At 44.8% G+C, this 26,766-nt stretch overlaps 1 protein-coding gene across 1 annotated transcript; it reads right to left on the reverse strand.

Moving 5' to 3' along the window:
* Positions 1 to 226: 226 nt before the first annotated feature.
* ENOSF1 (enolase superfamily member 1) lies at positions 227 to 25,795 on the reverse strand. The gene is given in 17 exon segments (XM_074339736.1): positions 227 to 593; positions 1,219 to 1,299; positions 1,420 to 1,436; positions 3,021 to 3,119; positions 5,322 to 5,353; positions 5,355 to 5,449; positions 6,245 to 6,286; positions 10,438 to 10,475; positions 10,478 to 10,571; positions 12,494 to 12,581; positions 14,856 to 14,890; positions 15,693 to 15,775; positions 16,570 to 16,608; positions 16,717 to 16,789; positions 18,116 to 18,170; positions 19,083 to 19,168; positions 25,609 to 25,795. Coding segments are annotated over 17 exon segments (1,122 nt in total). The 5' UTR covers positions 25,672 to 25,795; the 3' UTR covers positions 227 to 491.
* Positions 25,796 to 26,766: the final 971 nt, after the last annotated feature.

Genomic DNA, 26,766 nt, shown 5'->3' on the forward strand with positions numbered 1-26,766 from the left:
TATGGTATGAATTCTGTAATAATGTACTTAGATTGAGCAGGAAAAGAGATGCTAAACCACTTCAGGGCTAACCGGTGGAATCTTTTTATCTTTGTTGCATACCAGATACCCCATGGTGCTGCAAAACTATTTTTATTCTGCTAATTTATGACAAGTTAAATAGAATAAGGAATTGTTCCAACAAATTATGCAACATGCTGCTTATTTTCAAAGTAGAGTTTAATGACTAGGTACCAGCACTTGATAGAAATTTTAACATCTTCCTGGATTTGGAATTAGTTCAATCTAAATTTAAGGATTAAGTAGGAGAATGTTTATTTGCTAAAAGAATCAAGTAATAATGATTACTGAGCTGATTGCTAAGGTTAATGACTTACAACTGAATTTGTTTTGATTGGTAGGGTGATTTTTTCCCCTATTTTTGTAAAGCCGTCCTCTCCAAATTTTAAGCCTGTTCACTTAAAAAAGAAAAGGGTGTTAGGACTGAACACTTAATTCCCTTGAGCAGCAAGGAGTTTCTTCCACACTTCACCATCTGGATATTGGTGTTTCTTTACAGATTCCTCCTTCATGTCTGTGGAATAACCAGCATCCTTTCAGAGACAAAAAAAAAAAAAAAAAAAGCAGTGTTAACTCCTGGAACAACAACAAAAACATTTATTTAATGTATTTCTGTTGCTCCTAGAAATGCTTTGAAAGCTAAGTCAGAGGCAACTAAGTATTTATTAAGTAAGTTTTCAGATTGTTGAAATGGAGAAGGGGGACACCTTAGTGGCTATTTCCCAGGATTAGTTAACTAATCAAACTTCCTCTGATAGTTTGACCTCTGTGAAGATGAGCCCGATCTCTTGACCATGATGAGGATAAATAGCCCACATAACACCACTGTAGTCAAAACTTGTCAGTTGACTAACCTGCTAGATGGTCCCAGGTTTTTTTTGTTGGTTTTTGTTTTTTGTTTTGCACAAGGAGTGCACATTTTAGGGTTGCAGCTGGTGAGAAAATGCTGGCATTTGAGACTTGTCAGGCAATTTCATCCCAACACCCTGACCTTCAGGTCTTGGGAATTTGAGGTGTACAAACTAAAGAGCCATTTGTTTCTAGATAAGAAAACAAACTCTAAGGAGTCAAAGCTCTGTGCTTGGTTCCAGCTCAAGAGAACAGGTGCAGCGAGGGCGGGCAGCGCTTGCTCGGGGAGGCCTCCCTGGTCAGGGTCACCTGAGGCCGCATGTAGGAAGCATTCCTGATGATCACGGTGTACTTGACATGTTCATGCAGGTGTCGACATATTCACACATCCTAGGAGGAAGGAATTAGGTGGGACAAGAGTGCCTTAAGTCAGATCATTCATGTGGTGCTATTGAAGCAGAAGGGGTGCCACTGAAGAAAGGGTAGTCTTGGTCAAGCCTTGGCTGATACCACTTGTTTGCAAATCCCTCAATCTCTGTGCTTTGGGTTCTTCTCACCTATAAAATAAATCAATGTGGGGGCTTGGATGAAATGAACCTTGAAGTCTCTTAGCTAAAGGTTTTATGACCCCGAAAGGCATTAATTTAGTATCTGGGATTATTTGGGTGCCTTGAGCCAAGTTAGATGGATAAATTAAAATCATCAAATGAGTTCCCTTGCAGCCACGTGCATGATTGAGAAGAGCACAGATTTTAGAATCAGACCAACCTGTGTTTAAATCGGATGTCAGCCACTTTCTAGTTTTGTGACTTGTGGCAAGTACCCAACTACTACCTTACTTAAATCATCAGCTAATGAACTACTGCTGTGAGGGGCAGGCCCTGTGCCCCCTGCTGGGGGTACACAAAGGAACTGGCAGGAGAGGGCCTTGTGGTTTCAGTGGACATAGATTCTAAGTCATCGCTTATAATGTGGTGCTGTGTATAATCTATAAAGAACAGATGAAGTACCAGGCCCATTGGAGAGGGCAGTTAGGCTTCAGAATGAACAGAGAACAGGCATTCCATGCAGACAATTAAAAAGCAGAGGCTCTGTGGTGTGACAGCACAGGGTCTGGTGGTTTCACTTGCAGAATGGCATTCCTGAGCAGTGAGGTCTGCTTTCAGGAGGGTGGCATGAGGCACTTTCACCCACCCCTGGGTGGTCATAGTGCACAGTGGATTAGGGCTGACCTTTTTCTCATCCCCCAAGACCTGCAGGACCTTTCAAGATGGTTTGGAACCCTCCTTTGGTGCTGCCTTCAGGAACTGAAATGAGGGGCAAAAGCAGAAAAACCTAGCCATGTTCATTTTTTATAGTTTAAAATATTTCAGGCGTATTAAAAGGCAGTATGTGTCTACTCACTACCCAGCTTGGGAAAGAAACCAGTACTTTATAATTGAAGGCCCCTATGTACCCTTACAGGTCCCATCTCTCTCATAGTCCTGATGTGTTGTTTACCCTTCCCATGCATGTTTTTATTCTTTCATTATATACTTCTAGTGATCTTTCTGTGATACCACATTTAATTCCAGCAGGATAGAAAGCATAATAAAGCCGTGTATGTGCAGACAACTAGAAGGAGATTGTTGTAATTTAAAGCTTACTTGGGGCTTTTTGAGAAATAAGATGGAACTAAATAGTAATGATATGGCCAGATGAGGATAGACTCCAGTGTTAGGAAGAGGAGGTTGGACAAAGCAGAAAATATACCTGTGATGGAAGCAGGGCTTTAGAAAGTCAGAAACAGATGCTGGTTGAGGAAGGAGTTCTGCTTTCCATCTGGTTGAAAAGTAACACACACATCCCCCTGCCACACACCCCCACGTACTTACAAAACAAAGTGAGTCAGAGACCAAGAACCTAGCCCTCCAAAAGAAAAAGGACTGTTATTCACTCCTGGGTCTCCTTGTTACTGCCCCATATGGAGAAGTGGAAGCAAAACGAAGCGGGCCTTTGAGTTACAGGATGTGCCAATGTGCAGGGTTCTTCGTGCCTCTGGTCATAAGAGCCAAATTAAAAGGCCTGGCCTGAAATGAGGGACACTTAAAGTTAATGCCACATTACTCAACTGTTTTCAAGGCTTGCAGAGATTGATACGAAGTCAAATATAATCGGGTGCTATACCAATTCACAGAGGCCAACCCCACCAGTCTGGGGGCAAACAGGAACTAAGAATGAAGACAGACTTCCATTGATTGCCCAGAGGAGGGCAGAGAGGGAGAGGTGAGAGAACGTGTGGCTTTTCTTATTACCCACAGGTGATTAAATTATGCATTAATGGGATGAGATTCCAGGATGAAAATCGTCAAAAACTCCCTGATTAATCCTAAAAGTCAGAAAAAAATAAAAATGGCAAACGACAGAGGGAACCCCAGGTGTCTGACGGTCGGGGGGGGAAGTAGAGGTTTGGTCTGCATGTTGCTGTGCCCTTATGTCATGCGGGAGACCCTGCCCGCTGCGCCATTTGTCATGCAGGGAGGCCTGCGGGGTCTCTGCTCCCACTCCCCATACCAGAACGCAGGATATGGTGAGGCCAAAAAGGAACACCCACGGAGCCATAAGTAGGGGAGTCATACCACTACGGTCTCACTGGAGGCTGGGTTCGCTGGACGTGCGACCTGCTGTCCGTTTTGTCTGCAACCCACCGACGACTCTCTTTCACTCTCCTCCACTCTCCTCTGTAGCCGCAGCAGTTATATTAGTGGCTAATCGGCTAACTGGCTACAGCTGACGGCCAATCAGCCACAGCTGACGGCCATCTACTACCCGAGCCAGCACCCCTCCACGTGAGGCCGAGAGCCTGTAAACTACTTTCTGGGGCTCTGTCCCCACACTCCACCCCTACAGGCTCTCGCCTCACAATCTACGTGACAAGCGTCTTCCGCGAGGGGACCTGTACGAGGAGCCTGGGGGTGAATGCAATATCCTGGACATAGCCAGGCTCTCTGGGCACAGTCAGGGTTTCTCAGGGCACCACCAGTACTTCTAGGCACAGCCAGACTTCCTGGACTTCTTAGGGTACCACTAGTCTTCCCGGACACAGCCAGGGTTTCTCAGGGCACCACCAGTACTTCTGGGCACAGCCAGACTTCCTGGACTTCTTAGGGTACCACTAGTTTTCCCGGGCACAGCCAGGGTTTCTCAGGGCACCATCAGTACTTCTGGGCACGGCCAGACTTCCTGAACTTCTTAGGGTACCACCTGTCTTCCCAGACACAGCCAGGGTTTCTCAGGGCACTGCCACTCTCTGTGGGCACAGCCACACTTCCTGGACACAGCCAGGGCTCTCAGGGCACTGCCACTCTCTGTGGGCACAGCCACACTTCCTGGACACAGCCAGGGCTCTCAGGGCACTGCCACTCTCTGTGGGCACAGCCACACTTCCTGGACACAGCCAGGGCCTCTCAGGGCACTCTGCTGGAACAACAGCGACTCACAATCAAGGTGCTTACATATTCTCGATGGCGGCCAGTCAAGAGACAAAAGCAAATATCCCCCAGTTCCACTAACAACAGTTCCCAAACAAACAGTCAAGCGGTCCATTAAATTAGGGATGGAAAGCAATTCCCTATAGTCCATAGTCATTCGCCAGGGCTGTCCTGGGGGTGAGGGACGACCTTGACCTCACCCTCATCTCCCATGGAGGACTCAGCAAGCATTACCTCCTGGGACTATAAGTCCTGCATCCGGGCTGCCTGAGCAGGAACTTCCCCGGCCCACAGGGCTGCAACGACCTTCGCTTTCTCCGGCCTGTGTTGGTTGGGGAACCGTCCACATCTTTCCACCTCTCCACGGGGCTCCATCTCTCCAGCAGCTGCATGGCTTTTCCTGTGCTGGTGGGAGAACCGTCCACGTCCTCCCACCCCTCCACGGGGGTCCAGCTCTCCGGCAGCTGCTCCTCCTGGTCTTCCTCAGACTGGGTGTTCACACGCACAAACTGCTCCACTGCCTTTCGGAGAGCTTTGGCCGGCACCATACCCTGCTCGCTGCGCCATTTGTCATGCAGGGAGGCCTGCGGGGTCTCTGCTCCCGCTCCCCATACAAGAACGCAGGATATGGTGAGGCCAAAAAGGAACACCCACAGAGCCATAAGTAGGGGAGTCATACCACTACGGTCTCACTGGAGGCTGGGTTCGCTGGACGTGCTACCTGCTGTCCGTTTTGTCTGCAACCCACCGACGACTCTCTTTCACTCTCCTCCACTCTCCTCTGTAGCCGCAGCAGTTATATTAGCGGCTAATTGGCTAACTGGCTACAGCTGACGGCCAATCAGCCACAGCTGACGGCCATCTACTACCCGAGCCAGCACTCCTCCACGTGAGGCCGAGAGCCTGTAAACTACTTTCTGGGGCTCTGTCCCCACACCTTACTTTCAAACTGTTTGGCCATCAGCAACACTGAGATTCTCACTGACACTTCCCAGCCGGCAGCTGTCAATCTGGAGCAACTGCAGGGCTTTCACCTGTAGGAGCTGCTTCACTATCCCTCAATTGTGGCACTAGAAATAGAATTAAAACCAACAGAAGAATCAGCTTTGGCCTTCAGGATCTCTAAACCTGTCCATGTGCGAATTCCAAGTCACTCATCAGTGGCCCTCACGAATCCTGGATTCTATTTTATTCTTCATTGTCACTTGGCATAAGGCAAGTCCTGATAGTCCAGGCAAGGACGTTCCACTCACTTCTTTACAAATCTGCGGGCAGAATAGTGTGTGAGTCATGTAGAGTCACACCTCTCGCCATCTATTCAGAAGTAACTGTCATAGTGAAGCACAGCATCAGGATGAAATGCGGTGCTGGCGATGAGCAGATGGCATGGACAACAAAACAGAGCCACAGCCGAGCAGCGCTGCTCCTTTTGCTGGGGAAGCCGATAATCTGTTCCTTCTCACTGTTCTGCTCGTGGGCTGACTGCTGCAGGCTTTGGCAGGCACTTGTGCTGCGTTTGTAAGCACAAAAAGTGAACGCGGTAGTGTTTACTCAATTTGGAAGCTTTCTTAAAACCACACAGTGCATTTTATGCCCTTGCAAAAGCAACTTTAAGTTGCTGCCTTATAAATTTCCATTAGCCACTTTGAAAACAATTAATGACTTTAGTCATATGAATTGTAGAAAAAGACAAACTTTTGACCATATCTGACTGCAGACCCTAATGAAGTGCTGTAAAATGGCCCAATTCCTAAGACTATGAAAACCTCATAACTCAAAATACAACAGGTGATGTAGCCTAACATACGCTGATGTTCTCAGTCAGTGTGGCCAGTGTATACTGACCCCAGGGAGCTGTCACTTACCTGTTCTCCCGTGGCAACACCAATTCCTAATAGGACCAATGCCTATAAAATATAAGGCAACCTGGTGTTATTTTCCTAAGTTTTTGAACTGAAACTCCAGTGTTTAATAATTCAGAGCTGCTTAACTCTTTAATGTTTAACTCTTTAGAGCTGAAGAAAGACACATCCCTGCTGTGGAGCCCTGTAAAGTTTCAGGAGTGGCAGAAGGTGGGCGGTCAGGGGATCTGTGTGCTCGTGTCTGCAGAGGAGAAAGCCAGCGTTTGTTCTCGCTGCTGCCATTAGCGTCCTTCCTGGCTATGGCTGCAGACTCTGCCTGGAGCCCGAGCAGGGTTGTGGGACTGGGAGAAGACATAGCCACTCAACAGTGGTTCATCAGACTTGCAAGGTCCAGCCTCCAGCTGCCACCGTCCTACACAGGTCATCACTCCCTTTATTCCCATCTTGTTGTCTCCCTGATGAGCCCCCTTCAGTGGTTACTCTAGAATCCTCCCCTCAAGCTCAGTGGATGGCCTTAAATCCTACTTTACAGGTCGGGCTAGCTGGTGAGGTGCTAGAATCTTCTTAACACAGTTCTGCTGCTCTCTGTCCTCCCACCTGAAGCTACTTCACTCCCCTCCCACGTGGGCGCTAGGCCTCGCCCCTCCAACCCTCACACTCCAGCACCTCTCCCTCCCTGGACTGCAGTGCCACACACACCCTTCAGGCATGTTTTGTTTCTCCCCTCTTGCCTTTCCATTGTTTAGGGAACAGTATCAATTACACTAATAGCTACCACTTTCTGGGCTCTTAATACCTGTCTGGCCTGTTCAATACACTGAGTGAACTGCCCCTCATCACAACTCACTGGGATAGGAGCCATCATTATCCCCATTTCACAGATGAGAAAAGACGCACAAGGTGAATAATTGTCCTGCATCACAACGCTAGAAGGGAGTGGAGCCCGGGCTTGAGCTCTAGGCCGACTCCAGAGCCAGAAGAGGCATCTGAATCACTACAACAACTTCCCCGAAAAAAACGCTTTAATTTAGGAGCCAGGTGTCCTCAGTTCCACTACTTGTCCAGCTTCTAACAGGATGCATGGACTGGCCCACCCAAAGCCCCGCCTCCTCGCCTGCAGACAATCAGGAGTTAGAATGGGTGGCCGGATGGTGGCTGAGGAGCCATCTAATGCTAACAGCTTGTGTTTCCTGAAACTTCTAATTTAAGTATGCTTCGTTCTTTATCTCAAAAGAAAATGAGTTGGGGAAGGAGGAATGGTGGAGGGATACAGCCATTTGATTTACTCATTCTACTATTAAAGCATATAAATTTCTGGCACTTAACAGGTACCTAATTTTATTTTCTCCTTTTAAAAATTTCCTGAATCTGCTCTGCCCTATTCTCGCTACCCTCTACCTTCACACCCTCAACGCCCCCCATTACTGTGAAAGCCTCCTAACTCCCATCCTAGCTTCCACTTTCTTTCTGCCCATTCCTGACACCTCTATGTCCACATGCCAACCCATCCTACATGTTGCTACCAGTCAAATCATTTTTATTCCCATTCGCTCATTCAAGATCCTACATTGGTTCACTGAGTTCAGCTGCATCTTCTGAGTAGGTGGACCCCAAAACTTGGCCCCAGGTGCCTGACTTGCCCACAAGCTCCACCATGCATGGCATTCTGTCTGGCACCTCCACAGCCCCGCTGTGCTGGCTCTCTCAGCTTCCCCCTGCCTTGGTTCCTCTGTCCCCTCCCTCAGATGCCTCCTAAGTGGATGGCCTCCCCCATGTAAACAAAACCTTGGAGGACTGAAGCCCAGAGGAGCTTCTGAGGAGATTCTCCAGGTCCCTGTTTGGACAAGTTGGCAGCCATTATAGCATGGCTACACCACAAGAACCCCAAGACAAAAAGTCTTGTTTAACCATGGCCCCTCACCAGGTTCTCATTTGCAATGATTACTCAAAAGGTTTCCGTTATGTTTAAATCAAAGGCTGTGGTTACTCCATGGCTCCTGCTCATGTCTCCCTCACCTACAGTTCAGCTTTCCTTATAGAGTCAGCTCTGTCCAAGTTCACAGCCAGCTGTCATGCAGGGTCTCTGGTCCAGCTCCCTGCACAAGAACGCAGGATATGGTGAGGCCAAAAAGCAACGCTCATCGAGCCATGGATAGGGGGTTCATACCACTATATTCTCGCTGGCGGCTGGGTTGGAGATACAGGAAGCAGGCTCTACATGATGCGCAATCCAGCATCTGCATCTCTGCCAATCAACCCACCACCCAACGTAGCCATGGCAGTTATATTAGTGGCTAATGGCTAACCGGTAATAGCTGATGGCCACCTACTACCAGAGCCAGCGCCTTTCCATGTGAGGCCGAGAGCCTGGAAACTGTTCTCTGGGACTCTGTCCCCACATCATCTCTCCCTTCAGTGACCTCCTGTCTACTGCCCTCAGCACTCAGGGCCCCAGCCCCACATTCTACCTATGTATGTTTCACATATCTTAGTTTCTTTAGCAAGGCTGTAAAGTGCGGAGAGTGAAGGGCATTCCCTAAACATGGGCTTTTGTAGAGTGTCCGACATAAAGAGATTACATGGTGATTGAGAGAAATGGACCTCACACCATAGTAGGACCTTTGACTTCATGTAGGACACATGGAGGTGTACCTCCTAGAACTTGGGACTAAGAATGTCCTCACAGGAAAAATTTTAAGAGCAACACACAATGGGGAGGGAGGGAGCGAGCAGTGTGGGGGGGGGAGGTAGTAGAGCAATGCCAAGTCACCTCAAGGAGAAAAAAAGAGTTCCTAGGCTCCTAGGCAGGCAGGACCTGCCTCTAAGCCAAATGAATGGACTAACCCAATGGCACAGTGCGATGGGAAAGAGTTATCAGATGAAAACATAAAATGGGGGTGAGAGGTGTCTATTGGCTGGGCCTGTACAAGCACTGACCAAGGAGGGATAAGGCTTAAGACTCGATATAGCTGGGGCCAGAGGCAGGTATATCTGCGCTGAGGAGATGGGTGCATTGGGTCATCTTGGTCTGATGCCATCACATGTTCAAATGCTATAAGCAGTTTCTGCTCTGATTCTCACTCATCCAGCAGCCTTTGCTTTAATATGGCTACTCATGGAGGCTGCTCTGGTCAAAGGATACAAAAATCTAGCACTCTCACAAGTTACAGTTCTCCTTCTAACCTAACCAGCTGGCATTCTGGTTTTACATATCAGTGTTGTAAGCTGGGCTAATGGGAAACTCTCCCTGAGAAACAGAATGTTTTTCAGATGTTCTGACAAATCAGTTCTTCCTAAACCTGAAAGGGAGAGAGACTGGCCCCCAGTTCAGATGGATTTGAAGAAGAGCCCTGGTGCAAGGCCTCTAGGGAAAGAGACAGGCAGCCTTCTCTTGGGGAGGCCTGACCTTGACAGTAGCTAAGCAAGCTTTTTCTTTCAGGTCATCCAGAGGAATCAACACTTTTTGTTTCATTCAGGGTGAGTAAAATATTTTAATATCAGTCAAATTTCTGTATTTACAAAGTATGAGAACCATGTTGTGGGGACAGAGTCCTAGAGAGCAGTTTCCAGGCTTTCGACCTCACGTGGAGAGGTGCTGGCTCGGTTAGCAGTTGGCTGTCAGCTGTAACCAGTTAGCCAATTAGCCACTGATGTAACTGCCGTGGCTGTGTTGGTTGGTTAGTTGGTTGGTTGGCAGGCAGAGAAGTGGCAGCAGGTTGCAGGACATGTGGATCCAGCTTCTAATGAGACTATAGTGCCTCCAGTGAGACTACAGTGTATTACTCCCCTATCTATGGCTCCGTGGGTGTTCCTTTTTGGCCTCACCATGTCCTGTGTTCTTATGTGGGGAGCGGGAGCAGAGACCCCGCAGAACACTCTGCACGACAAATGGCTGAGTGAGCGGGGTCTCCCGCATGACATGTCTATTAACTTTTGGATGATTGGTAGCCTTTCAGTTTTTAGTCATTTACTGTCTCTAAAATAAATAGAAATAAGAGCAATAGATAAGCTGAAGTGAAAAAAAAAGGTGTCAGGTCTGCAATTCTAATACTTGTTACAAGTTACAATTATTTCAGCTACTTCATCAGGAAACATAAAGAGGAATAAGCAAAGGAATTTTAGAATCTGTCATGACCACTCTGTAAAATCAAACAAAAAACATATGGTAGTGGCAGCAGCAGCAGCAGTTTTTCTACCTTGGAGATGGTGGCATGTCCCAAAATGTCATCGGGGAGGTTGGCTCCTCAATCCACAGCGGCTTGAACTCAGCCAGGTTTGACATCCACTCCACTGCCTCAGGCACATCCCAGCACTGGTTGGCATCCATCATCTGTAAGGAGAGACCCTTTGTGGTGAGGTCTGCCTGGTGTTGACCATGCTGCAGGGCTGTGGCTCCCAGGGTGGAAATGCTGTCACTCAGTGCCACCGACTGCTGAGCAAGACTCCCATTTCTTCTTTGGCAGCCCAGCACACAGCCATACAGCCATAACAAAGGGAGCCAAAGAGCAGCCACTGAGACCAGAACTTAGGCTCCAGATACAGCAGGTCTTCAAATAACGTCATTTCATTAGAACACTGATGATCTGATGCCGTAGGAACTTAACTCTTGTTTATATCACTTAGCCTGTGGTAAAACTGGTTTCATTATACATCATTTTGCTTAAAGCCACAGCACCTATCTACGGTGTTAAGTGAGGACTTACTGTACTGTCTTTGGTGGAGATGGCAGTCACTCAAGGAGCTGCTGTCATGTCTAGAAGTGCCCTGGGCTCAGCCCGTGACAAGTGCTCACTACCCCAGGAGTTCTAGCCCAATCTGTATTTAGATGCCACCCAAATATATTTGTGTTGCAGTGTTCATTGTTTGTAGGAACCCTTTTGTCACATTCTGAATCATGCACAGCCAAGATTGAGTTTGTTCAATGGTCGTTTATTGCTACTGCCTACTATGTGTCTAGCACAATAATGAATAACCCAAACTCCACCATTAACTAAGCACCTACACCACTAGGCATTTCAAGCATTCTGTCCCATTTAATATTTAGAATAACTCTATGAGGCAGATCATATCAACCCACTTTACAGATAAGAAAACTGACACACAGAGAAATTAAGTAACTTACCTATAAATAATAAGTCAAGTAAATGGTGAGTTCAAATCTAGGCCTCACTCCAAGGCCCTGGTTCTCTGCATGCAGTGATCCTGCCCGGAAGCCAGGTGCCGGGTGTGCAGAAATTAACAAAGGGCCCTTTTATCCTGACATTATCACGCTTCGAGAAGACAGACACAGAGATGGCTATCTCTAGTAGAATGTGCTAAGTGGTAAGAGAGCCCTCGTGGGATGCTATGAGAACCAGAGGACAGTACGCCCCCAATCAATTATTATCATAAATAATTTGGATGAGGATGACCTCATAAGACAAAAGTAGCATTAACTCATGTATAAATAATGAGACATCTGATCCTAGGTCAAGGACTCAAAACTTATATTTTAACTTAAGAAACAAATCTCTAAAACTTCATAAAAGCATCTATTGTGTCTTCCTTTTATGAAAATATTTTAGACATGACAAGAAATGTTTTCAAAATTACACAGTCAGGAATGACTGATTTTCATTTATCTCAAAGTTCCATCATTTCTTCACCAATGGCTCCCTGAGAGCCACCTTCCTGATGAGCTACAAGTCACTTGAAAATAACCCTGTAAACGGTATCTCTTTACTCACATCAGGGCAATGACTGTAAATTGTGTGCTGACTGAAGTTAAGGAACTAAAGAGAGCAGTTAGATCTTTAATAACATTAACTGAGTTGTTGCTGTGTCATAAAAAAGAGTCAAGGATGAAAAAGTCACAGACTTGAAGAGTGGAGCTGGGAAGGGGAGCTGAGCTACTAGGAGGTGGAGGGGAGGACTTGTTAAGAAAGGAGATTAAATGATTGACACACAAGGGTACCAATGGGAGACATGTTTGCTCAGGTATATCCATATTAGCAAGAAAGAACTATCCCTAATTCTGATCTTAACTATTTCTGCAGAATACAAAAAATTAAGCCCCCTCAGTTGTTGTTTGTTTGTGGTGGTTTTTTTTAAGAGTTTGCCTACTACAAGACCACGAAGCTGTACTTCCTCTGACATTCAGGTTTTAAATTCCCAATGTTCTTTAATCCTTGCTTGAAATGACTTGTAGTTTGGCCCTGGACAAAGGCTTCCTGCAAAGCTGCTTATGTCTCATTGGGAGCACAGGATATTTACCAAGGTCTTCTCAGGTCCAATTATGTTTCTGAGGAGTCGGCATCTACGGATGTCATCCTGGAGATCAGCACCGACTTTTACCTTAAACCTATAAAATCAATTTGTTTTGAGAGTTTAGATCTGTCCCCTGACTTGGCAAAGATACCTTGATTCTCTGCAGAAGTGATAATCTGTGTCTATAATTCACAGATCACATTTTCTAGTAACTTCATGCTCTTTCCCAATCAATCTTCAGACAAGTCACTTGAAAATAACCTTGCAAACAGTATCTCTTTACTCACTACCAGGCAATGACTGTAAATTTTCTGCTGACCTGAAGTTAGGAACTGGAGAGAGCAATTACATCTTTAATAACATTAGCTGAGTTTCTGCTGTGCTATGAAAAGGAGTCAAGAATGAAAAAGTCACAGACTTGAAGAAGAGAGTGTGGCTGGGAAGGGGGCCATCCTATATTATATCCTGAATGAAAAGAGTACAGTTGATAAAATACCTTCATCTCCACGATCCTTTACAAGAGGGCTTCATCCTAAATCAACTCAGTGAGGGGTAAGCCACAGGGACCCTGGAGGGATCTGAGGTTTGGGGATTAAAACGACTTGGGCACATAACTCAGGAGCAGCAGAGGTCTCCTTTGCATCACAGCTGGTCACTTGCAGGAGCTCCCTTAATCCGTTGTGGCACCCAACTATTCTCCAGGCCCAGGTCTCTACACTATTCCCCAGGACTCTGCTGAAACTGTTCTTTTGTTTGTCAGGAGAAGCCTGGTTGGCCTGAGTGTGACACTGCCATGTGGAGGAGGCGACACCACACCATCGCGGGCGAGGCTGGCATACTCTCCCTTGCTCACCAGCCTCTCCACCATGCACACTTGACATTGAAGCTGTTGCTTCAGACAGAGCCTGAGGTCCTTCCTCTGCTTTCCACAATGCTCAGCATCTATGCCAACAAAAAGCCCTGTTGCAGAATACAACACACATTCAGGTACCCACTGCTGTTCTCTTCCCTCCGCTCAGTACCAAACACACTAAAGACGACATTTCTATCCCGGATGAGAGTTTCAGCTTCTGGATGCCGGGCTTCCTGTGCTGGAAGGCCTATGCAGTCTGCCCTCAGCCTTCTCTGACTCACCAGTTAGGACTGCTCCAGCCTTTCCTGGGTATTCAGAGAGGGAAGGTGCCAGCATTTACTGAGCAGCTGCTATAAATCCTGACTATGCTGGTCCTTTTTAGATATGGCAACTTTGAAGAGAATCAGGAGTTAATATTATTCCCATTTTATAGACAGAGAAAATGAAGTTCGGAGAGGTTGAGCATTGTGATCATGCTGACACAACAAGTACTTGCAGGGAAACGAGGAAGATTTGATTCCAAACCCATCACATCCCTCAGCCTCTTTCCACCATTTCATGCTGCCTCCTTCAAGGTCTCAGTCCTCCACCCTTTATTTAGCTGAGGAATTCACAAGAATTCAGCCCACTCAGATGTGAGTGGCCACACCCATCACCCAAGGGTCTTGTTAAAATGCAAATTCCAATGCAGCAGTTCTGGGGAGACGCCCGAGATTCTGCTTCGCTCCAGGGACCACACTTTGAGCAGCAGGAGGTTGGGTGGCCAGAATAAGTAAGAGTCAAATAGAAAGCAGGGTGACATATACTGAGCAAATGTGCCACCTTGAACTGCACTGGTGAACTCACAGTGACCAGATCAAGAGATGAAGGCCCCTCTCTGTCCTGCACTGCATCAGGATTCAGGGCCACTGAGAACCAGTTTATCCAGAGGAAGACCCTAGGAAGCCCAGGGTTTCATAACCACACAGGAGGGAGACATGAAGATGGTTAGACTGGAGAGGAGAGGGCCCAAGGGAAGAGAAGGGCTGTTACTCAAGCGGAAGAGGAGCCTGGCTCTTGGGAACTCTACAGAGAAAAGCTGGGACCAATGGCTGGAAGTTATAGGGTAACAAAGGGTTCACAACACTGAAGCTCTTTTTAACACCTGCAGCCCCCCAACAACGCAAAAGTGCCTTACAAAGTTAAGCTCGTTTCCTCAGGAAGTTTTCAAGAAGCTGAATCAGTGCTTGTTACTGATGGTAGAGTGGATTTCTAGTCCAGATTCATGCTTGAAATTGATGATTTCCACGGTCTCTTTCAACTCTGATGTTCTAAGATTCTAGTGAGGACTCACATCTCATTTTTTGAAAAAGCCTGGCCTAGGCTGAAACTTCTCTTAGGTGTCCCTACACACCAGACTGCTCCTGGATGAATCCTGGCACCCCTGGGGAATTTTGGATCCTGGCTCATCTCCACTGCTGAGCCTCTCATCTGCTGACTGGGAGAGTCAAGTTCATTACCATACAAAGAAGTTACCTGGTCCAGCTGTCTTTCAGTGCCTCCATGCACAGCTGCGGGGAGAGCGGCACAGTCATGACCATACATGAAAAGCTCTCCTTCATCTAATGAACACTTCAGTCATTTCTGATTTGGTTTCACAAATGCCATGGCGGTAGCAGGAACCAGAAGAACAGCCATGTGTTGTTGAAATTCAGAGCAGAAACAGCTTAGCCAACAAACATAACTCTTTGTACTTGTCGGGTGACTGTCTTCCCTCGTCTCTATGGGAACCAATTCTTTAATTGTCACAATACTCCTGGAGGGGGAATGGAGCATTTATATCCTTCTTTTCAAAGCTAGGATATTCTGGGGCACCCACAGGACTAATGGTTGTAAGAAACAAACAGAAACTAGGCTCTCTTTCTCTCAGCTGTGGGTGAGTACAGTATGATGGGAAAGCGTCATATGTCAGCCATACTCTGATTACATGCCATGTGGCAGCCACTGTACTGCGAGCATTGCACAACTTCACTGCATTTATCTGGATCCTCAAAACCACCCACAAGATAGAGATTATTTCCCCATTTCACAGTGAGGAAACTGAGGATCAGCACGGTAACCTGTAACATTGTACAAGGTTGCGCTGCTGCCTCTGCCTAGGAATCAAATCCTTCCAGAACCCAATGTGGGGATCACTGGGCCCAGAGCCCTGTGTCCACAATGTGAATGCCTTTACTTTTGCTTGAATATAAGTACTTCCAGAATGAGGCCTTGGAGCCAGAATGACCTAGAAAGCTTAACAAAAAATATTAAATCTCTTCCAGAAAGCCAGGAACATAAAACCTGTCTACCAAACCAGGTTCAAATGCCCACCTGCTTCAGGGTGTCATCCGAGTACACCAGCCAGGCACACGACATCGTGTAGGCAGGGTAGCCATGCGCCAGTATTTGCCCTTCTGTGGAAACACAACTCTTGTCAACACTGCGCTTTTCACGGACCTTCAGAATTAGAATTGCCTGTAAGTTAAGCTGCTGCCCCACAGAGAATCTCCTTCTGACCCACCCTTCACATGCACCCGGGAGCCCCTAGGATCGTGCAAATTCTGAGAATGTCAAATGGGGATGGGGAGGTGGTCAGGACACCCTCTAGGACTGGCCCACTAGCCTTCCTGCATAGTCACACCCAGGAGACTTCTTTATCCAGACTCAACAGGCTGTGAACCCCCAAAGTGCAGGACCACTCAAAAGTGGATGATGGGGGCCCACCCGGTGGCTCAGGAGGTTGGAGCTCTGTGCTCCTAACGCTGAAGGCTCCTGGTTCAATTCCCACATGGGCCAGTGGGCTCTCAACCACAAGGTTGCGGTTCGATTCCTTGATTCCCAAAAGGGATGATGGGCTCTACTCCCTGCAACTAAGATTGAACATGGCACCTTGAGCTGAGCAGCCACTGAACTCCCGGATGGCTCGGTTGGAGTGCGTCCTCTCAGCCACAAGGTTGTCGGTTCAACTCCTGCAAGGGATGGTGGGCTGCACCCCTTGCAACTAACAATGGCAACTGGACCTGGAGCTGAGCTGTGCCCTCCACAACTAAGATTGAAAGGACAACAACTTGACTTGGAAAAAGACCTGGAAGTACACACTGTTCCCCAATAAAGTCCTGTTCCACTTCCCCAATAAAATCTAAAAAAAATTCAAAATAAAAGTGGCTGATGATGGCAAAAATAGTGAAGGAAGTTTCCTCACAACCACCTCTCTCTTTTTTACCAACTTGACCTTTCTGCAGTATTTCTGGAAAAATAAAAGCATCACTCTTTTAGACAACAAAGTACACCACCACATTGTTGACACATCAGCATGTACCAGAAAGCTTCCAGTTCCATCACTTACATGACTCACCATAGGCTTCCTCCTCAGTCAGGACATCAGTGATGTACCTGAAATCTACGCAGGATAACAGCATCCTGGCGGCCTGGCAGGGTGACAGGAGGAGGGAAAGGCCCGAATCAATTCACAAGCAGATTATGTTTCTAAGTATCTGCTTACACTGATACATGGCGCTTATCCTTTCTGGGAAAGGACCTTTGGGATTTGTGTTACGTTGTGTGATTCCAGCGTTCTTCGGTGTAGAGTCCTTCATCAGAGCATCATGGTGGCCTCCTGCTGAAGTCCTCAGCCCATCCCTCATGCTCCGACCCCTCAATCCCTCCCCATCACTTCCCTCCCTGGAAATCTAGGCTCCTCATTCCAGGCTTCTGGAAAGAGGACCTGGTGTGAGGCAAGCACTCAGCACAAATTAAATGGATAGATGAGCACCTGGTTTCACCCTATAGCTCACTGCTCTACACTTCAGGGCTGACTGGGATACTGAAGCAACGTAGCAGAGGAGGAAGGAAGGCTGGTCTCAGAACCCGGACACTGAGGGTCAACCTTGTGCCCACTGTTTATTAGCAGCATAACCTTGGGCAATTTCCTGTCCTGTCAAATAGGCACAATTGACTTCACTGACAGGAACAGAGTGGATTAAACGTGAGCGTGCCCCGCGTGCCAACTCGGGATCATCACTGGCTGTACTCTCCCCACCTCTTCCCACCCATGCTCAGTGCTCAGTCCTCTGGCTGAGACCTCTCCCCACCCCAATCTAACAGGCACTTGGGAAGAAACTGGAAACTGGTAGCTCCATTCCCACTCAGGTTTTACTGTGATTCCATTCCCACTCAGGTTTTACTATATACTCCACTATAACTGTTAAAAACTGTAAGAGCTCTTTCAATGCTGAGATTCTGCTTCTTTTAAGGATCCTGGCATTGAAACAGGAAACAGGATCCAAAAGAATAAAAAGTACACAGATGGGATTTCAGGCACCTTCATAGTGGCCCTCAGATCATCCAAGTTGGGGGGGGGGCACCTCCTGCCCCCTTCTGAAAGACTAACCTTGAGCCTGAAGGTGGCTCAAGAGGTCCACGTCCTTCCCTTTCAGATGGTGTCCCCATGCCACCTGCAACCATGTCAGAGAGATGGTGTGATATCCACCTGTCTTCACTTTGCTCCAGAGAAGGGCCAATGTCTACTGGCCCAACAGTCTTCAAGGTCATGGTGTTCTTTGTTTTTCCTTAGTTGTGATGCCAAATAATAACAAGGGCCTTCATTTGTTGACCATCAGAATTTTAACAACCATTCAGGGCATCACCCTGAGGCAGCTGACACTCAGAGAACTTAAGTGACATGTCCAAGGACACCAGCCAGTAAGTGATGGAGCCCAGATTCAAAGCCAGGTCTGCCTAGGTCTGAAGTTCACTGCCCTTAACTTGCCCAGAGTTTCTTCCTCCTCAGCTGCCAGGTGTTCATCCTGGCTGTAAACAGGTCAAGGAGAAAGGAGACAGAAAGGTGGGTATCTTTAGACTTCTGGGTTTGGCTCCTTCCCTTATGGAATCGTACAGACTGATTCATCACGTGCTTTGGGGGTCAAAGTGACCATATAATATCTTAATAATAACATCTTGCTCTTCAGAGTTTTCTTTTCTCATTTGATCTTTAAACCAATTCGTTGAGGTTCCTAGAGAAGTTTTGATCATCCATTTTACATAGTTAGGAAACTGGAGGCTCCAAAAATTTGCATTACATGTGAAAGCTCCAGTGGGGGAGGCGCGCCGGCCCTGCCTGTGGTAGCACAGCTGTTGTTACTTCAAATATCAGACAAGGCAAATCTGACAAATATCAAAAACATATCAGACAAATATCAAAAACATTTCACTGGTGTTAAGCTTTATCATCACTACAGTGATCCATAGGCTGAGTATATTTACTTATCAAACAACAGGCAATTCATGAAATCTATTTCAATTACAGAAACAATTATTGTGTTAAAGAATTTATTTACCATGTCAACAAGTAACTTACACAGAGATTTAAAAAAAAAAAACACAAAATATTTTAAGAAACATTATGTGCAAATTATGAAACTAAATGCAAACTCCCTCTATCAAACATTGGCCCACCAGCCCACTGGCCCACCTGCCCACCCATCTCTAACGCTGCCTCCTAACCCCTCACCTTTACTGCCCATCCCCTTTCTCAGCCCTTTCTAACCTACTACAATTTCCTAACTACGGCCAGTATCTCTAAGAGAGAGAAAAAATCAAACAATTGCCTGTATTTCCTTCGGGGAGCCTGCTGTGTATTTGTGTTTCAGGCTGCTGGCAGGGAAGTGTTTCTTCCTCTGCACATGTTGTGTTGGTTCACAGAAGTGCTCCTGAGTCCATTACCTTTCCCTACTGCGTGGCCATAGGTCACACACAGCATTGAGGATGGCCACCGCGGCCAGAAGCACACCACCTTTCTGGGGACCTATCTGTTAGGAAGCAGAACACACCACTTCCTAGAAATGAAAAAGATATTTAGGTCTCCTAGCCAGGGTCACATTTCAAGAATTAAAAGGCAGCAATGGAAATTCACTTAAAGCCTAAGTTTTTTTTTTAATAGTTTCTAATCTACAGAAGAGTTGCATGAATAATACAAAAAAAATTGCTGTATATATACTTCCTTTCTGTGTCTCTATCTCTCTCTCTCTTACTCTCTCTCTCTCTAATATATATATGAAAATAAATGTAAGCTCCTGCTATCAAACACCTGCCCATACACGTCTAACGCTGCCTCCTAACCCCTCACCTTTGCTCCCCCCTCTTCTCATCCCTTTCTAACCCTACTCCTACAATTTCCTATCTACTGCCAGTATTTCTAAGGAAGGAAAAAGTCAATATAAATAATAATTTATAAAAATAATATAAATAAAATTTATTTTACTGAATCATTTGAGAGTAAGTTGCAGATGCCATGTCCCTTCCCTAAATACTTCAATGTGTAGTTCCTAAAAACAAGAACGTTTCTCTTACGTTATCATAGTATGAGGCTCAAATTTAGGCACTAGAACACTGATAGAGTTCTATTAGCTAAACGGCAGTCCATAATCAAATTTCACCCACTGTCCCAATAACATACTTTATTCACATGTTGCATTTAGTTGTCATGTCATTTTTGTCTCTTTTTATCTGGAAAAACTTTCTTCTTTTTTGAAAAATACACATTTTTAAAGTGTACAGGCCAGGTGACCTGCACAGTGTCCCTCAATTTGGGTTGAGCTGCAGTTTCTTCATGATTAGATTCAGGTTATATATTTTTGCACAAATTCTACATAAGTGATATTATCACTTGTTTTCTGTTGTTGTTGTTTTTTTTTAAGATTTTATTGGGGAAGGGGAACAGGACTTTATTGGGGAACAGTGTGTTCTTCCAGGAAGTTATTTTTTTCCAAGTCAAGCTGTTGTCCTTTCAGTCTTAGTTGTGGAGGGCGCAGCTCAGCTCCAGGTCCAGTTGCCGTTGCCAGTTGCAGGGGGCACAGCCCACCATCCCTTGCGGGAGTTGAACCGGCAACCTTGTGGTTGAGAGGACACGCTCCAACAAACTGAGCCATCCAGCAGCTCAGAGGCAGCTCAGCTCAAGGTGCTGCGTTCAATCTTAGTTGCAGGGGGCGCTGCCCACCATCCCTTGCGGGATTCGAGGCATTGAACTGGCAACCTTATGTTTGAGAGCCCACTGGCCCATGTGGGAATCGAACCGGCAGCCTTCGGAGTTAGGAGCATGGAGCTCTAACCGCCTGAGCCACCAGGCCGGCCCTTATCACTTGTTTTTTTACTAAGGCTTTTAACTTTCAGCACTTGGGTAAGTTAGTGCACATTAGGCTGCTGCTCTGTGAGGTTACCATTTCTTCTTTCTAAGTAGGGAGATTAATATTGCCCCCACATTTTAGCATCCATTGATAATTCTTGCCTCAAACAATTATTGCTATAATGATTACAATATGTTTATTGTCTAATGTTATCATTGTAATGACAATCTTTCCCTTGTTGATTTGTTCACTCTCTGAATGGACTCATGGATGCTGATGTTAGTCAATGAGTTATAAGCCAATACTACCATATTTATTATTTTGCTGCTTGATTTGTCCCAGATCTGGCTGCTGGGAGCTTCTTCAAGAAGATGCTTTTAAAAGCAAATTTAACTTGCTTTGCAGAAGTTAAGAATGAAATCTGAGGCCGTGTGGAAAGGGCATTCTCTTGTGCCTTTCTCCGAGCATGGATGGGAGACTGAGCAGAGTTAGGAAAAGACAGAGCTGGTGTCAGGGAGCAAAGGCAAGGTACTGGTTACTGGACTGATCTTACTTGATAGACTCCTTTCTCTAGGAACTCTTTTTTTTTTTTTTTTCATGGCTTGAATTTAAGGTTCAGATAAGCTCTATGCACATAAAAGGTGCTCTAGTCTCTATCTTCTTAATTTTGCTCTTACCTTCTGTTTCTGTCCTATATTCAAAACTACTCACATTATCTCTCCCCCAGAAGCGTTGCCCATTCAGCACTTAATCGTCTGGAAAGTCTAGACCACTTCTTCCCATTCAAGGAGTAGAGATGAGGTCCAGAAAGACGGAGACAGCTCTCAGGATCTAAATATGTCCAGATTCAAATCTTACAGAAAGGAATCAATAAAACACTGATTGTCTAAATGGTTCAAGTCCTAATTTATGTGAATAAAATATTTTACCTCAAAATTGTAAACCTGTGTCTATTTTCATATGTGTTGCAATCAAAGGACATCTTAGACCTTAGAAACATTATTTATAGAAGCATTTTACAAAATAGATCCCTTACCCATCTGAGCTGCCTGTTGTTCATGAGCTGCCTATAGAAGCCTCTGAAGCTGCCGACAATGTCCCTGAGGTCCTTGTTCAGCACGTGGTGGCCCAAGGCATTCACAGCACAGACAACTGTTAAAAGAGGATTTAATTCTTACGTATGTTTTGGTATGAAGTCTATAAAAGAAGACATGCAAGCACCACAAACAAACTAATGCTGGCATTTTATAATTTTAAATACAAAAGGTATATGCTTTTAAAACTCTTCCCACATATATCTTCTGTGGTTGTCATAGTAATAGCATCCAAGTAGAACCGCTGTTAATCCGGACACTGAGCTTAATTTCTGAGTCGAACAAACACATTTGGATTGGTTGCCAGGGACTATAGATCTGCAACCTTAAATCATGTTCCCAAATTACTTTCTTGTTTACTTTGTAAAGTGTCTAGACACTCAGATTCAAAACCAAACCTTGTTCCAAAGGAATAAGAAGACTAACTTATAGAATTAAAAAAGAGAAATGTCTTTTCACTATTGTTAAGTATGGAAAATAACTTGAATTCACTATTAAAGATGAAATGAAATGATTTGCAATTAGCTTAATACATGTAAAATGTTAAAGTACATGAAAATAGTAGTCATAAACATTAAGTTGCTTAATATTGACTTATACTACATTTTTCGTAAGTAATTTGAAGGTTAAAATTAATTTGGGTAAGCATTACCACTGATTATTTATTTGTGGTGTTTTACTTAAAAAGTAAATAATACTATTGTATTATTTCAGATGAAGAACAAGTAACAAATCGAATGTGAATTTCTATTTCTTCTATCCTTTGCTCAGTTACTATAAAACACTTAGTCTATATGTAAATAGCTGAAATAATCAAATCATCAACTTAGCCCCAAAGCAATTAATTTATTAGAAAAAATCTTGATAAACTTGTTTAATATTGCCACTTAATTTTAATATTAAAATTCTCAGTTACTTAACAGGGTAGTTGTAGAGGTACAGTTTTACTATCCATCATATCCCAGGAGAAAGACCTTTGAAAGTATTTGAAACGTGCTCTTACAATATGCCTGCCTCTGGGTGAAACAGTTCCCAGACAATTATGCACTTGCTCTCATACTGAGCATTTAGGGCTAAACCAACCATACTGTGTTCTCTAGAGCTTTTGTTAATGGGCTATAGAATCATTCCAGTTCAGATATTCATATCCTAGATTTGTGAGAAGACAGAATCCTCACTTTTCGATGGTCAGCGCTCTTGGATTAAAACCATGAAGAATAAGTCAGAGACTCACAGAGAGCTTTAACATTACCTGCATCAAACCTCCATCTCATTGATCACATGGTTGCTAGAAATCATTGGCTGAAGCACACCTCTGGTTTGTGTCACAAGGGCAAACGCATTTAACAAAAGTTAAGAATGATCTTGTCTTGTACAGCTTTCAGAGATGCCCAAGCCACAAGATATTCGCTTATAGTATGTGGATTTTCCTTGCTTAAACTTAGGCCACTGCAAGAAGTTAACTAAATTTGGTACATTTGATAGAAATTTGGGTTGTGATGGTCTACTCCATTGTGGAGAAACATCCACTTCAGGTGTGCATGTTTGATGCAATAGGTGGAAAATTCATCTGGAAAACACTCGCCCTTGAAGGCAGCTTCTTGCTGACTAAATCCAAAAGTTCTCTCTTGTTCTACATCAATTCTGGGACCCAGGACTCAATTCTGGGACCCTCCAGCGTGCGAAGGATAAGTCAGTAAAGCCTATGGATGACGATGGGTGTCTGAGTCCCAGGGTCCAGGCTGTTTTGGGTGTCTTTAAAAATTCTTTTTTTTCATTTCTTTTTCTTTTCCTATTTAAAAACAAACAAACAAAAAAACAACCAAACTATGTTGGTCTATTCTATACATTAAAAAAACAACCGTATCTCTCTCTCTCTCTCTCTCTCTCTCTCTCTCTCTCTCTCTCTCTCTCTCTCTCACACACACACACACACACACACACACACACACACCACAAAAGCACTCTCTTCATGGTAATGAGGAAAGACTATTTTCCTTCTTTTTTTGGATCATAAAAGAATGGTTAGGTAAGTAATCTGATAAAAGCTGCAGGAGAACAGCAATGAGCTAATGGATTTTTTTCATCTTTAATGCAAATACCATGTAACACGTTCAGTGAGTCACTTGATATATGTAACAAGATTAAAATTAAAATGGATTCTGTTGTGTTGTGGTCTGAAAAAGGCAGAAACCAACAACATCACCACAAAAAAGACACTTATTAAAGTCATAAAGAGATGGAAATTGACTTCCTCCTGCCTGAGCTGTCCATCAGGGGCTGGGGGTTAGGAATGGAGAAGGGGAGGGCTTGTGAAGGCCCTGAAGCACTGAACACAGCAACCAGCCCTGAAGAGCCTCCTGGCCGTCTTGGGAGCGTGCGAGGAGCACAGGGTCGCTCCACCGTGTGCGAGTCAGGAAAGTTCAAAGTCTTGGCCATTAGCAGAGAGTGGTTCCAATGGCCTGTCCCATAACATATTTTGTAACTCTTGCTGGGTTTTATATAACCTTTGGGGGCCGCCTGTATGGTTTGCAGTATGGAGAAAGCAGATTCATAAAGTACTCAACTTAGACTAGAGACAAGGAAAGTCACAGGAGAAACTGAAAAACAGCTTACAAATCTATCATGGTCAGCGGTCACTGCCTTGGTGAAAATGTTAACAGTAAACAGTTGACTTAACAAAGAGGGGACATGGAATCACTGCCACGTCCCCTCCTTCTGCCTGGCAAATTCCTGGTTACTCTTCAAGACTCATCTCAAAGCCTCATCTCTGCTCTGAAGCCATCCCAGACCCTCCTGGACAATGAACTAAGCTTCTCTTCCTGTAACTTGTATACCCTTTTAAAAAATAGTCTTCACACTGCACTATTATTTCTTTTATGTCTATCTTCCTGAGAAGTTTGTGCATCCTTTCTCCTTGTACATAGAACCCTGCCTCTTTTCTCTCTCTTCTAAAAATTATTATCTCCAGCGCCTGACACAGTGCTTGATACACAGGAGTACTCAAGAGAAGTTTGTAGAAGGACTAACTGATGGCATGACTAAACATCAGCCCTGTGGAGAGCTAGAACAGCCACCTTGGTGGTTTCCACTTAAAGTTCAAGAAAGTTTCCCTTGGCTTACAAACACACACACACACACACACACACACACACACACACACACACTCCTTTTATCTGCTTCACAATATTAAAATCTTTCAGTAGGGCAAGCTTTGATTCTATAACTAAAAGAGGGCTCAGAGTGCAAATCCAAAGTTAGAGAATCTGTGTCCTCTTTTCCCAGACCCTCACTCTTTGACATATCATAATTTGGCTTTGGCCCCTAATGGTCCATTAAAACTGATCTGGCAAAGGTCATCTTTTTGTACTTCTTGAATTTCATATGCTGTACATGGATTATACATTGAAAAACACCCCAAATAATTTGTATTTAAATGTTCTCGAGAGAAATTGCTTTGGATAGTCAGGGGGTTCTGCATGACTAGCTGAGCAGCTGTCTGGGCCTCAGATTCCTTACCTCTGAAAAATGAGGGCATTGAGCTCTGGTCCAGCTCTGAGAGAAGAACGACTAACTCATGGCTCCATGTGCATCCTACACAATCTGCCTTTCCCAGATGAAGGCTCTGAAATTGGGCAAGGCCAAAGGCCTTTTCTGCATGGAGAGAAGTGAACTGGAAACCAACTCGGTCGGTGTGAAGCATTTAGAAAAGTGAGTGACTCACTGTGCGCATCACAATAGCCTTGCTATGTGAGTGCATGTGTGCCCCTCATGTCCCTTGGTCTCGCCCAGTTCAGGTCCTCAAAGTTCTGCAGGGAAATGGACTGAGATTAAAGGATTTTCCTGCAGTCTACTGATGACTGCAAGGGGACAGTCTAAATTCTGCCACTTTTTAGTGTCTCCCAATGAAATAAATAAACCATGAAAGATTGTTTTTACTCACTCAAGTAGTAAATACAGAGAAAAATAAGGTCATAGCTAGAACATAAGTGAAATTTAAGCATTTTGGAACCTTGAGAATGTCCAACTCACCAACTTCAGTGCCTTTTCCCAGAGTGAAGGTAATTCCATACCCCTTGAGTCCATCTTCCACATCAGTCTCTATGACAGCATAGACAGCTGAGTAGTCAGGTCTGTGTGCTGCAGGGAAAGTTTCCCCCACCCAAACAAGACACATGAGAAATCCAAAATAAATCTGACGATGACATCACTAAGAATAGAAAATGCAACAGGAGATATGCAAGAAAAGCTCCAATCTGATGGAATCCTGGATTCACCCCAAAGAAAATGTAGGCACTCCAAATGGACAAAAGGGACATCCTCCCAAAGGAATCAAATTATTTGACAAGTACAATGGGTACATTTTTAATGCCAGTTTGCAATTATATCTCCTTTGACGTTCAGCTCAATCTCTGTCTTTGAACAGAGTTACATTCACAAGCAGCTTCAAATTGCATAAGCCAAGGTTTCAGAAACTTCTCACATAAAATTGGATTTATCTTCATTGTAGCCATTTAGATCAGGGCTGAAAAGACAATGGCATAAATTCAGAGGAGATCACTGAGAGAAAATGAAAAATTAAAACTTCAAGACAAATTAAGCCATTTTAAAATTATTTTTAATAACTTTCTACTATTAAACAATATTGTAATAATAAGTATTTCCTGACTGACTACTATGAAACTCGGCACTACTTGTCAATATGGGGGATGCAGAACTAAAAAAACAAATCTATGTCTAGAAATTTCTCCTACAGTTGGGAGAAAAAGCCAACACACAAGAACCAGGTGAGAACCACTAGGACAGTACAAAGTCATGTTCTGATGTGTGATTGGTTAGAAGTGCCATAGAAGTTCAAGGAAGCAGAGCAAAGAAGAAGTAGGGGATCAGGACATTGGAATGGGCAAAAGTACAGGTGAAGGCATGCAGGTAAGAGAGTGACATGAAACTCGGAGTTCCTGTGAGACAAAGAAGCAAGAGGCCCATGAGGGTACTGGTTTGCAAGTGAATGAAGATAAGATTGGATGGGTGGTGTGGGGGCAGATAGTGGAGACTCCAAAAAACCAGGCAGAAGATCTGAATGCATTAATAAGGAATATAGGACACAACTATTGAAGAATTTTGCATAGGGCTATGACAATTTATTACTATTTTTGTTGTTATATAATATTTATTGTTCTGAGCACAGTA

This window comes from Rhinolophus sinicus, linkage group LG09 (genome assembly GCF_036562045.2).
Source record: "Rhinolophus sinicus isolate RSC01 linkage group LG09, ASM3656204v1, whole genome shotgun sequence".
Taxonomy (NCBI): Eukaryota; Metazoa; Chordata; class Mammalia; order Chiroptera; family Rhinolophidae; genus Rhinolophus; species Rhinolophus sinicus.